Source organism: Poecilia reticulata, linkage group LG17 (assembly GCF_000633615.1).
Source record: "Poecilia reticulata strain Guanapo linkage group LG17, Guppy_female_1.0+MT, whole genome shotgun sequence".
Classification (NCBI taxonomy): domain Eukaryota; kingdom Metazoa; phylum Chordata; class Actinopteri; order Cyprinodontiformes; family Poeciliidae; genus Poecilia; species Poecilia reticulata.
Genome location: NC_024347.1, coordinates 11,663,067 through 11,676,538, shown reverse-complemented (window position 1 = coordinate 11,676,538; position 13,472 = coordinate 11,663,067). Strand labels below are relative to the sequence as shown.

The window sequence follows — 13,472 nt, the reverse complement described above, 5'->3', positions numbered from 1 at the left end:
TGTTTGAATCCTCTTGTGTAATCACTTTGACCTTTCTTCTCCTAGATGTGGTGGTACTGTAGGCGCCATTTTGACTTGTCCCCTGGAAGTGGTCAAAACCAGGTTGCAGTCGTCTTCCATCACACTGTACATCTCTGAAGTCCAGCTCAGCACCGTTAATGGAACCAGCGTCGCCCGTGTTTCTCCACCGGGACCCCTGCATTGTCTCAAGTGAGGAAAATGTTTAGTTGCAGCCGGATGATTTGGTTCTAATTTGTGGCTGGGCTTTGGCTGTGATGAAATTCTTACTGCATGAAAATCTTGGGGGAGGGAYGGGGGGGAAACAACAACAAGACTGTTTTACGATGTTTTCGTAAAAATGTGTAACATAACTCAGTTTATTTTATTTTAAAAACCAAAAAGCTTCAGGCATTTGCACTTCTTATAAAATAATTTCAAATACTAACCCAGTAATGATAGTGTAATCTATCAACAGACTTGGAAAATATGTAAAATGGACACTTTTTAAATTAGATTCAGTGTTCAAGCAAATTTGCATACTTTGCACAATGTTTTACATTTTTATTTTGTTCTCCTCTTTCTACTGTAATACTATGATTATAAACATCTGATAACTGGCTGATTAGTCAGGCTATCTGCTGAGGTATCCAGTCTGCAGTTGAATTTGTTCAAGCTAACTTGCAGTTTGCAGCAACAGGTTGKGGAGGGGCAGCAGTGTTTTTATGGACTTTTTAAAAAGTATCTGGCCCATCATATTAGTAGTATGGATTGTTGTCAAATCTATATTTGTTGTAGCCGTAAATTAAGTGCGTGGTGGAGGAAAGCTAAGAACACGTAGCTACTAGACTAYGTGGTTGCAATTATTAAAACTTGTATGTTTCTTTACATATTTTTTGTCAGTCATTCTGCCTGGATTTTTGCAATTTGCGACTTATTTTGATGCCGACAATTTGGTATGGTGTCTCAAATACAAGTATTTGACTTGAGTAAATATATTGTCATTGTGATATCAGGTTGTACAGTAATAATGTTGCAAATGAACTATTTGGAATGCAGTATTTGTGGGATGTTTTATTCGAATCATCAGGAACTGTTCTTGCCATCGGTCTATTGGATGGAGTTCCTCGAGTGCCTCTTTATCAAACGACCACACCTCAAACTGATAGTAATCAGAGGTCGTAAAGGTCAGTGTTGGAATTGTCACAGATTTGAAAGACAGGAGTTGGGTAAATGTTAATTTATCGAAGTTGATCTAATCACGGAAATATCTCGTGGTGCATAAATACGTAATATTGTGCAGCTCTAACAGTGGGATATTCCTTTAGTTTATTACATCAAGATGCAAGTCAAAAGTGTCTTTATTTGCTGTTGTAAAAGTTTACTGTTGTAAAACTCCTTAAAGAAGATTTCGCTTCATTCTGTGACAGTTATTTATAGATTTTAATCCACTAAACTACGTGCGTAGTTTGTAGAGCTAAACAAAAACCTCCAACTAAGGCACCTGAGAAGGGCATTAATGATAAACCATCTGGCTTCAGGTTTTTGTTATCATTTGCTTTTACGCAAGATAAACTTCAGAGAGACTTTTGACCTTGTTGTCGTATGYGTCTTCTAGGGATTTTCTTTACCTATTGGCATATTAAAGTTCACAAGAAACTTTCCCTCTGAGTTAACATGATCCAATTCCTCTTCTCTTTATAATAGTGGGGAGATACCTTTAAGATGAAGGGAGAAGTGAGACTAGAGGGGAATTTAGAGTAGTTTTAGTTGTTTTTGGAATATTTTTATTTAATGGCGACTACTTAGAAATTGGGTGTTTTCAGGTAAACATATAAGAAAGATGCAGCCTTTCTCTCATAGAACAGTCTCTGTTGTGCCACTTGGTTTTAAACGTATTGTGCAATTCACAAGCAGCTGTGTGTGGAATTTTCCACTGCAAAATGCATGCCTGCAACAGTATCATACCCACTCGGCATGTTGGACAATCTTATCTTGTATAACACAAATGATAATTTATCACTCATTATGGTTTGATTTTGGAAGAACATTTGCAGAACAATTTCACACATTTCAGAATTAATCTGATTTCCCAACACCTCTGTTTTAATTAAAAATGACATTTTAGCTTTCTTCCAAAGGAAAGTCAATTTTAGTTGCACGATAAATCGGCTTGTATTGCCTTTCATTCAGTTCATCAGTTTATTACCTCTGGACCGGTGCTGTTTCAACCAGGTGCATGTCGGCCAGGCGTGTTTTTGTGCACAACAACCCTCTATTTCCAACATAAACTGATCCGTCGTGCTGCCCTTGACACAAGCAGGCGTTGGCAGAAATGGAGCAACACAATGCCGAGTGCAGAAGGGTTAAAAAGGGAAGCGCTTTAGAGAGAGGGAAAGGCGATAACTGACACATGAGCCAAAGTGGGTCAGCATGCACAGGGATGCAGACCTAGATTCTTAAAGTAAATTCACTCCAAGCTCTCCATGTTAGCAGCACCGCTCTGTTTTCCTACGAGCTACCAAYGAACAGATGATGTCACCCTTTCTTTATATAGGTTACAAAGCTCGAGATATTTCCGTGTGGAATGAAAAGAACAGGATAAAATAGTTGCACTAAATATTGCAACTACGTAGTGCAACTATTCTGCAATATACAATGCCTGAAAAATCAGCCATTTCATAAAAWTTTTTTTGTAAATAAATCAAACATATAACAGTCCTTTCACCAGCTGACCTTTAGGGTTTATTTTTACATCAGTTGGGTGTCCTGTGTCTTGCCAGAATGTCTCCCTGCTGTTCTTTTGGCTGTACTTTACATCAGTGTCCTTATAAAATTGACCTTATTTTAAATCAGGTTACTGGACTAGACCAGACGCAGGTGAAAAACCTTTAAACCAGAGGAAAACACGTGAGCTCTCTTGACAAGGTCACAGTAAACACAACCTGCTCGACAACACGTGTCCAGTCATTTACTTTGATCTTGCTGTAGGTTATCTGTCGCTCCCTGTGCAATCAGCTCCAACTTTGGCTCCTGTTTCTCATTTACTGCTCCTACAATAAATAAAACCACAAACAACTGCTTCACTGCTTCTTTTTTATGGCCCATGTAAACAACAAATCAGAAGAAGGCAGTTTTTCCCYTTTTTTTAAATTCTTTTTATTTTTTTTTAGTTCTTAGGAGCATTTGCTTAATTCTGCCTTAAAAACCACATACTTGTTTCTGTTAAATATTAAAGATCGATTCACAGTGAAATGTTTTCTGTTTCTGCAGGCTGATCTTGGAGAAAGAAGGTCCTCGCTCGCTGTTCAGAGGACTTGGCCCCAACCTTGTGGGAGTGGCACCTTCCAGGTATGTGAAGGATAATGTGGTGTCTTTTGGGTGTATTCTTTTGCTTCTTTTTTTTTTTTTTTTAAGCCAACGGTTTGCAAAGTGACGAGCTTGCTTTTTTTAGTAACTCAAAGACGAATTGCAACAGTGATTGAGGTTGTTTTTGATGTCTGATTATTTTAGTACAACTTCATGGTCATGCAGAAACTTTAATTAAAATTAGGGTCACTGCATCTTGATGTTTCTATCGCTTTATTCTTTTGCAAACATGACAATCMAAATCTGAAGCAAAAATCTGAAATGTTCAGAAAAAGAAAAGCAGATAACTTTCACACGTGTTTGATATCATAACTGATATGGGAAAGTAGGTCACTTTAATCTTTTATGTCCACGCAAAACATATTCAGAAAGCTTAACCCCGCCACGGTTATCAAATCCCTGCGTCATTTATATGTAAACATTACAATTTTGGTGGAATGTCAGTCTTCTTGCTTTCTCAGCATTTTTATTTCTATTGACGTTATGCTAGCCCGCACATARAGAAATGAACGTCCCAGCTGCAGCGGTGGAGGGGAAATCTCTGTTTCAGTCTGAGCGGAAATGAACAAATTCTCTAAATCGTGTTTTATCTGGTTAGCGTTGGGAAAGGGCTTAGGCTCAATCAAAATCTGAATAAAGCAGCAGCAGGTGCCGGCCAGCTGCTGTACTCTAATCATGTGACACTCTAATTGAGATTTTATCCTCAGGCGCTCTCTGTCACTCCAACCTTCTTCTAAGCTCCCACTTAACACGATCTGTCCCGTTTCTCTTCAATCCAACATGAAATTAATGGATTACAAGAATATATTCATTTATCAGACTGTTAAGCTAAAAAAGTAGATTAAAGTAGCTTTTCTAGTAATACAATGCAAAGGTTAAAAAAACCCAACATATTATTTTTACTATGTGACCTACAAATTACACAGACGATTAAAGGAAATCTGGGGAGTTACTMAGTCCCCATCAATGGCATCTTGAAGCCAGATGGGTTTAAGATGTTCTTTGAAGTGTAGATGTTTGAATCCTATGTCCTAAATTAACTTAATGCAGAGTTTGACTTACCGCAGCTGTCAAAGTTTTTAGTTTTCTAGTTTAGTTTTGAAACTAACAAATTTGTTTTGAACAATCTTAACACTGGTATTATGCGACTGTGCTAACGAAGGAGGATGCATACGAAAGAAGCAAATTAGTACATTTAGTAGAGCAAAGAAAATGAGCTTGAAGTGCCTTATAACATCAATCTATCCACAACAACTTAAATGTACAATATAACTTGATGGAATGGAAATATGCATCATTACGTTATAAAATAGCTTTTTGTTAGAGCTTGCATCAAAACCTGTAGTCTGTTGGAGAGCAATTTTTCATCTTTTATTTTATATTTGRGAAAAAAAWAWAAAAWAAATAATAACGTCGTCTGATGCTAATGAGAGCGTGAACCTCCTGCGTTCGTCTGCATCACACACACAAGCTGCGCAGACATTCACACACACCGCATCACAGCACGAGTTCCTGTGCAGYGTCATTGGGTTTAATATGAGTCTGCAAAAAATGTTGACTAAATCCTGGGATTATTTACAGAGCGAAGATCAGCTGAGGTCAGGGCTAAATTAGAGACATGGGATTTTTGCTCACATGCACACACAGAAACATAATCTGATCTAATTTTAGTTCTTTCTTTTTATAGTTAATAAATGTCATTTTATGCAGTTGGAGTTTAATTATTTTTTGTTGTAAGCTGTGTGGGATGTATGTATAATTAGGTTTCACTTTTAATTTCCAGTAACGTCTCTTCTGCTTTCGGCCTGCTTTTATTATCCGCAGGGCAATCTACTTCGGAGCCTATTCAACAGCCAAGGAGAAGCTGAATGGCGTTCTGGAGCCAGACTCGACCCAGGTGCACATGTTGTCCGCCGGGATGGCAGGTACTGATGGCTCCCTCTCTCCTGCCCTTCGGTCCGTCTGTCACCGTCTGTTTTTATCTGCCTGTTTGACCGTCTGCCAGGCTGCCTGGGCAGTTTTGTCTCACCGATGGGTTTCATTCAGAAAAAGTATTAAGACAGTATTCTATGTGTCTTCATTAAGACGACCTTAATCTCTTTTTTAATTTGTTTTTTCGTTTGTTTTTTATGACTCATTGTCATCGTTTATAGTATTCCAGGCACAACCCCTCCCTGAAGCATGGTAAAAGCTAAATGATATTGTCTGTTATAAGAAGACATTATCTAGCTGTTTCATGTGTCAAAAATATCTACTAATTATGCACAGTAATTGGTCTATCAGAAAGCACAATTTAATACTCTAAGGATCAAACTGACCTTAATAAAAAGTTTGCATGTATTGGCTTGAAAACTAATMACTACTTTACATTTCACTGCTATGCTGTTATATTTGAGAGTTGTGGAACGTCCTTAAAATCAAACTCATAGTGAAATATATTTTCTGATTATATGATATTGTCTCTTAATGGTGGCTTTGCTGTGAACACAGAGCTGAGGAGAAATGTCCTCTAAGCAGCAGTCGGACTTTCATTGAATTGAACCTCATGAGTTAAAAATTTCTGACTTTAACATACTTCTTTAGTGCCTTGCAAAAGTTTCCATACCGCTTTAGCTTTTTCGCTTTTTGTTGTGTTAAAACCACAAACTTTAATGTTTTACTGGGCTTTTATATTACASACCAACAAAAAATATCACATAATTGTGAAGTGAAAGGAAAAKGATTCATGGTTGTGCACATACAAATCTGAAAAGTTGGCCATTCATATGTCTTCAGCCCCCTTTACTCTGATTTTGCTAAGTAAAGTGCAGTGCGAGTGACTACCCTCAGCTAATAGTTTTGGGGAATGCAGCATAAAAAAAAACAAAGTAACACACCAAACAGAGGTAAAGTTATGATATTGAAAACAAATATCAGTGTAAAATAGTTTTAAATGTCTCTCAAAACACTGTTTAGTCCAGCATCTGAAAATAAAATGGCACACTCGCAATTCTACCAAGACGTGTTTATTTCACTTTAATTGACAAACCCTCGAAGGAGGAGTTGCAGAGAATCTGTTTACGGGACATCTGCTCGTTGTTGATTCTGAAAATCTGTCCTGTATGTAACAGTCTTAAAAACAAATCTATTATTCATTGGAGAAGTTCGTAGGAGCTCCCGGCTCCTCATTCATGTCGACTCACATTTTTGTCTTCCTGCTTGTTTTACTTCGCATCRTCCTTCCTGTCAAGGACACTCACAAAGGCAAACAGATACTCCTGTTTTGCAGAATAATATCATTCTGCTCACCAATGCAAAGGAATTTCCTGCACACGTTTACCGTTTACAGCCTGGTTTCAGTAGATCCACTTCACTGATGTAGTGGGACAAATATAATCCATTGTAAAAGGGGCCTGGTCAGAGCAAAACAAATGTTTTTATGCCCACATGCAAATAATGTTTTTCGGTAAACAAACGCTGCTAATCAATGCTCATAGATGCTGTCCTTCTAATCTGATAGGGCTCGAGCTCTTTAGCAAAGAAGAATGTGGTGATTTTAGTCTCTTCCTGAGCAAAGTTCATAGAGACAGACACGGARTGCTGAATACAATTGCACAACATACATACATCGGGAAAAAAATCTTTTTAGTTCCTCTTCACAATTATGTGCTCGGTTTGTAGCTGCACCATGACAAAACGTGAAAAAGTTCAAGGGATAGAACGAARTACTTCTCAAGGTATATTTTAAGTTTACAAAAAAAAGGGTTTAAAAAATGATCCTCAAAGTTTAGGTTGTGCTTTCCACGTCTCCTATCCCCACTGTCCCTCATGTCCTCCATGTTTTTACTTTTTTTTTTTTTTAACCCCCGTCCTTGCCCCTCTATCTTTTTTTTTTCTTTTCTTTTGAGGCCTCTCCAGAGGCGTCTGTAAATAGTTTAACCTCCCAGTTGTGACTTAAACAGTGTGGTCTGGGCCCCCCCTTCTTTGCTTTGTGTGTATAGAGAAGAAAACACGGCCCCCAAAGGTCAACCGGGGCCCCCGGCACTCGGGCGGACGCGTCAGGTAGCACCCCATTTCTTTACACTGGTATGATGAAAACCATGGTGATTTTTATCAATACTAGAACTGATTTGTAACGGTATTACCATTTCTTAGGGTGTAGTGTTTGCTTTAGCTTTAGGAGACACACCTCCCCCTTCCCTTTAAGTTGTTACAGCAGCACATTAAAGGTAAAGACACCCTTGTGTTGATTGATTGACTTTTGTTTGTTTTTTGTCAGCACAAAAGAAATGCTAACCTTGTCTCTGTGCAGAGGTTTGCACACAGTTTGTTCATTTTGTCTGGCGTCATCATCCTTTTCTGATTGGTATTGCTTCAGTCAGTTCTTTTCAGGGGAAGCTGTTATCGGTCCACGCTGATATCAGTCTGTAACCCGAGAACTGGTGATATTTCAGCAGAAATTCTGACTAAAATATCCCAATTTTAAACATAAAGTCAAATACGAATTTTTTTAAACTCCGCATCAGTTTTGAATACAAGTCATATTTACGTGAGTAAAATGAATTTATAAAACTCTACTGCAATTTTCTAGTTTTTTTTACCACCTTCCTAAATAGGAAGACGAGGAAGTGCTTGACAAATATTTCTTAAAACATCCTGTACTCATACCTGAATAATTGTATACTCCATTTAAAAACTTATTTTATGTGTCTATCTTAACAACATCTCTAATAAGCTCTTCTTGCAACTAACTGAGAATTATGAAACTGAGCTTGCTGACTGAATTTAACCCTGACTCAGGATAATTGCTTCCAGTTTCATAAACTAACTGTATAGAGGAGTTCCCCTTATGGCCTCCTGGCTTGGAACTGTGGGCTTCTTTGCGATTGGAGGAGGGAGGCTGCTCCCACTCTCTACCTCGCTCAGATTTACTTTCTGAAACGGTGCCCTGTGTCTGAATGTAGGTCAAACCCCTCTGGAAATACTGCACGTGCATTAAAGGCTCATAGGAGACTCTAGGTGCAGTACTTGCAGCAGCATGTCCATACACAGATGCARCTTTCTCTGRAAAAACAAAGAAGTGGAGTTGCGCAATGTCAAAAGGATCGGTGTTGATCAGCTTTGTGGTTCAGCTCTTAGTGCAGTCAGTTATATTTTTGTCTTTTGTGCGCCCTGTCAGACTTTTGTCTTCCACATTYATTGTTTCAGATGCATCATAAGGCGCAACTTTATCATATATAGAGTAAATATCAGGGAGTCACYGATGTGAGAATTTGGGCTGATATCGATATGCGATATAGCCGAATCGATATTTACATATATTGTTTATGTTGCATATACTTTCTTCCCTTTTGACACCTTGAAAAAAATGACCATGCTGCTGACTTCACCAAAAATTTTCTGCTTCATTTAAACTCCCCACAATCCTTTGCTGCATCACTGACTGTCACATAATTTAACAAATACCACATGACCAACCTTTTGTCCTTTGCCTCCAGAACCAAATGGCAACACGATAGAAATAAATATCAGTCATTAATATCAGCCCTGTTTTATTTTTTGAACAGATACCAATATAACCCAATACTGACATAATAGAGCGGATATATCCTGTATGTACAATATTGGCTGAGACTCCAGTGTATTTACTTGGGATTTTATGTGACAAAGTAGTRAATAATTGTGAATCAGAATGAAAACAAAACATAATTTTCAGCACTTAATGCAAATAAAATCTGAAAGATTTGGGGTAACTTTTCAGTATTTTCACTCTTAYTCTGATGCTCATTAAWAAAAATCTAAGGCCAATGCCTTCAGAGGCCACYAAAATAGATAAATGCACCTGTGTAGAAKTAAACTTTGTATTAACACATCTGCTGTCACCGTAGAAATCCACAGCTGAGGTGTTTGCAGGACTGTTTTTCTCCCCATCACATAAAATCACATCACAATACTTGGAGGTTCATGGCTGTAACGTCACAAAATATTAAACAGGGCGCTGAATTAGATTCAGACTGAGTTGTAATATCGATCCATCTCCATGACATCATTTGCCACCATCACTGATTTCTGTTTTGAGTTTGTCTCCACGGCAAGGTTAGCATTTCCACCTGCCTCGCTTTCTTTTCAAACCTACTTCAATAAACATCAGATTTTTTCTTGTCACTTTAGAATATGACAGACGATGGACTCAGTAATTGTGAGAGGAATCCTTTTTTTTTAGCTTATTGTATTTACTTGGCGTTCAGATAGACCTGAAGTTTGGTTTACTTTTTATTTTCCTTCTTACAAGGGATAAAGTGAAAACAGAACGTGTAAATAAATTTAAAGACATGAACTGCAGCTGGAGTAAGCAGATGGTGCAGTGAGTTGGGCTACAGCTAAAAAAGATGGGAGGAGGGGGCTCACTCCCTCACCTCCCATCTCTTCTCCATCTTCTTGCTCAGAAAGTGGGTTTGGGTGGGAGGTTGGTGGGCTTTGGGGTAGATGTGACTGCTGCTTGTGTGTGACTGTGGTACAGAAAAGCCTGTGTCTATTTTAGGGCTTTACTGTAAAGCTCTCACGCCTGCGTGATTGGGTGGGAGACCCCCGCCATCTGAACCCCCCATATCTGCAGGCTTCTAGCTGCAGCGGGGAGGAGCTGGAGGAGCTTTGCCCCTCCCTCGTGAGTACACGCCATTAGACGCTACTTCATTTTACTTCCCTCTCTTGTCTTCTTCCTCTGTTTTGTTCTTCTCTTCTTCTCTCAAACAGACCTGTGTAATTCGTTCTGATGCAGCTGCCTTCACATAGGTCTCTGTTGCATTGCTACACTAGATCTGTCTCTGTTAGACCATCTCTTGCATTAGACGTTTCCTGCAGATGGCTAGGATTAATGATTTCTCTCCTCGACTTATTGCTGATTTTGGCTCATTTTCCTAAAATGAGACAAAAGAAAATGTACATTATTGCATCCAGCTGCTAAACAAAGACGCTGTTAAAATGTATATTCTACCAAAACGACAGGTTAATCCAGCAATTAAAAAATATTTAAGTGATAACCGAATGATTTGCTTGATTAAAAATACAGTGACATTAAATTTCTGACCATTACTGCAAGTACAGACTTTGTTTGAAACTTCTCTGTTGGTTTTAATTAGTTTAAAACTTTCTCCCAGAAACCTAATTTCATTCTGTTTTACTCTCCTGGTTATTTATATCTAATAGTCTTTAGTTCACCTGTGGTGCCTAAGCAGTGAAACACTGGTTCATTACATGATTTTCTGAAGAATAACAAAAATTGTGCAATTTAGATGTTTTGTYATTAAATACAGAGTACGATGCTGTTTTCATCTCTTTTTTAGACCTGTAATTAACTTCTAAAAGGTTTTCCTTTTTTTCTTTTTCTAGATTGATTGAAAATATAACTTCACATAACATGTTTATTGTAAAATGAAGCAATGATTTTTCTCCCAAAAAAGAACACAAGGTTACAGAGCCAGGTTTGTCTACATCACTGAAAATCTACTAATACAATAGAAGGCTATTGGACAAAAATATAAAACCCAACTAAAAGAATCGCAGCATATCCTGTATACTTTATTAGACAAATTATAGCTCTAAGTTTTTTGCACACATAATAGAGGAGTGGATATTTCAAAATATTCCGATTTTTCTCTCCAAGATCCATTAATAAATAAATAAATATTCCATCTAAATATTTTACAAGAAAATCATTAATAATGTATGAGAACAGTCAGCACTGTATTGCTCTGCACTTAAACACATTTTTGCACTTTCATCTTTCATTAKCAATTAACATAGCTGACATTATTAGCTGTGAAGGTTGGCATTTGTGTATTACCCATGAAACAGGCATTTCTATATGCACCRTGTTTTATGGAAAATTTTTAAAAAGATGCTGCTATGGCSTTATAAAAACTTATTTTGCTGCAACACTTGTAATGAGTTTGGCCTTCCTGTTATCTGCTGAAGTCTCACTCTCTGTTTATACAAAACGGCTTAAATGAAAAGATGACATTTTTCAGTAGAAAATGCTTTTGCAAAGCYGATTCAGCTTTGTGTGATTCCTTTGATACATTTGTAAATGCCTGATACTAAAATTAGTCAACTTTGAACTTTGTTTCCTGAGTAACGTCAGCACTGAAATGTGTTGTTGACAAGTGACCTGTTAGTGTTTCTGTATGGTGCATTCACTGACGGCAAAAAAAGATCAGATTTTTGAGTTGCCAACAAGAGGATCCCAGGTCAAGGCCGTTTAAGATAGAAATGTTCCTATTTAGCTCACTAACTAATTTATCAATGCATTTCTACATCTTAGCTTTAGTGAAACTAAGGGGAACATTCCCCATGTTTTGACTTAAGCATGTATAATAAAAAGAACTTGGAAAATGGGCATCAAAAACTTTCCTTTCAGATCAGTACAGTTGCAGACAAAGTTCTGATGACCCATAGTGAATCATGATTTTTAAGATAAATCAATTTTASTGCAGTGTAGCAAAATTAGGCTTAAGGGGAAGTTTCTGCTTTGCTTCTTTTTGCAGCTTGTTGACATTGTTCAAAATGACAAAAATCAACAGAGTACTCATCAAAAGCATTATGGATGCTTTTGATGCAGTTTTTATTCAAGTAGCTAAAATACATTTCACTTCAGTACAGTTTAYCATRGAAGAGCATGCGTTTGTCTTTAACTCATTATTTGGTATTTTWAAAATTCTATTTAATTGAYGCAGCTTTAATTTGAAATAATCAAATTTTTAAAAGGGTTTGACTCAAAAAAGACAGCCAGTTGGTCCTGTTGTGTGAACTGCTTTCTCTCTGTCCTTGCACAGTGTAGAATTTCAGTGCAGCTTATGTGTTTGTGTTACTTCACGTCTCGAGGGATCTGTCTGAACCTCTGACTTCTTCTTAACTTCCCAGGGTTCACCGCCATCACAGCCACCAACCCGATCTGGCTGATCAAGACCCGTCTGCAGCTGGACTCCAGGTGAGGAACCGACGTTTTCTTTTGACAAAAACTAACTTCACGCTGCTATTTTGCCATGACGGTTAACTTATAGCTCAAACTATTTCACATTTGGTCAAATTATAGCCAAAAATCCTTTTGATTTTTTTTTTTGTATTTTGACATTTTATGTGACAAACGACTGGTTTTTGTGAAGTGGAAGTAAAATTATGCTCTATGTTTTTTCAAATAAAAATCTAAAAAGTATTTTGKATTCAGCCTCTATTTACTCTGATGACCCTAAATAAAATCCTGTGCCTTGAATAGCATAACCTGCATCCTATAACTAACACCATCCCCATGGGTAACATGGTGCTTTCAGCTGGGTTAGGGAAACTGGGCCAAGCTAAACACACAGCACTTTGGTTTAAAGCAAAGTGTATGTGTTGGAATGGTCTAGTCAAAGCCAAGATGTAATTTAATTTGGTCCTAATTTMTCCCAAAATGAATGTTTGCTGCTCTAACATGACAAAAATGTCAGAAATTGCAACACTACATTGCTACATTGCAAGGCTCTCTAAACTCAAAGTTCTTCTCTGATCACAGGAACCGAGGAGAGCGGCGCATGAACGCGTTTGAGTGCGTACGGCGGGTGTACCAGGTGGACGGCCTCCGGGGTTTCTACAGGGGGATGTCGGCCTCGTACGCTGGCATCTCTGAGACTGTGATCCACTTTGTGATCTATGAAAGTATCAAACGAAAACTGCTCGAGTCCAAAGTCCACAACAGCATGGACGAAGAGGACGAGACGTCTAAGGATGCGTCGGACTTTGTGGGCATGATGCTCGCAGCGGCCACATCAAAGACCTGTGCCACCTCCATCGCCTATCCCCATGGTGGGTTTCGCTTCATTTTTCACTATTATTATGCTGGGCTGAAAGGGTTAATCACCAKGAGTCAATTATTGTGATAATCATCAACTAATTCAGTAATTGATTAATTGTTATTGTGGTATGCAAGCTCAATAAAAAAACTATTTTCTGAAAAAACAACATAGTTGTTTTTGAATTTAAGATAAAAAAATAAAAAAAACTTTGCCAGTAAATCTGTTCTACGCAGAACAGTGGGCAGAGACATTTCCTACTAAGCATTTTTTGCTATCCAATTATTGGTTAATTAAAAA

The 13,472-nt window shown here is 37.9% G+C and overlaps 1 protein-coding gene across 1 annotated transcript in view; it reads left to right on the top strand.

The window, feature by feature from the left end:
• LOC108165632 (solute carrier family 25 member 36-A-like) overlaps positions 1 to 13,274 on the top strand; it is a 21,528-nt gene extending 8,254 nt beyond the window's left edge. Inside the window, exons 2-6 of the mRNA XM_017309869.1 lie at positions 46 to 210; positions 3,271 to 3,348; positions 5,191 to 5,291; positions 12,265 to 12,331; positions 12,896 to 13,274. Coding sequence (XP_017165358.1) covers positions 46 to 210; positions 3,271 to 3,348; positions 5,191 to 5,291; positions 12,265 to 12,331; positions 12,896 to 13,259 — 775 coding nt within the window. The 3' untranslated portion in view covers positions 13,260 to 13,274. The remainder of the gene's footprint in view (positions 1 to 45; positions 211 to 3,270; positions 3,349 to 5,190; positions 5,292 to 12,264; positions 12,332 to 12,895) is intronic.
• The last annotated feature ends 198 nt before the right edge of the window (positions 13,275 to 13,472 follow it).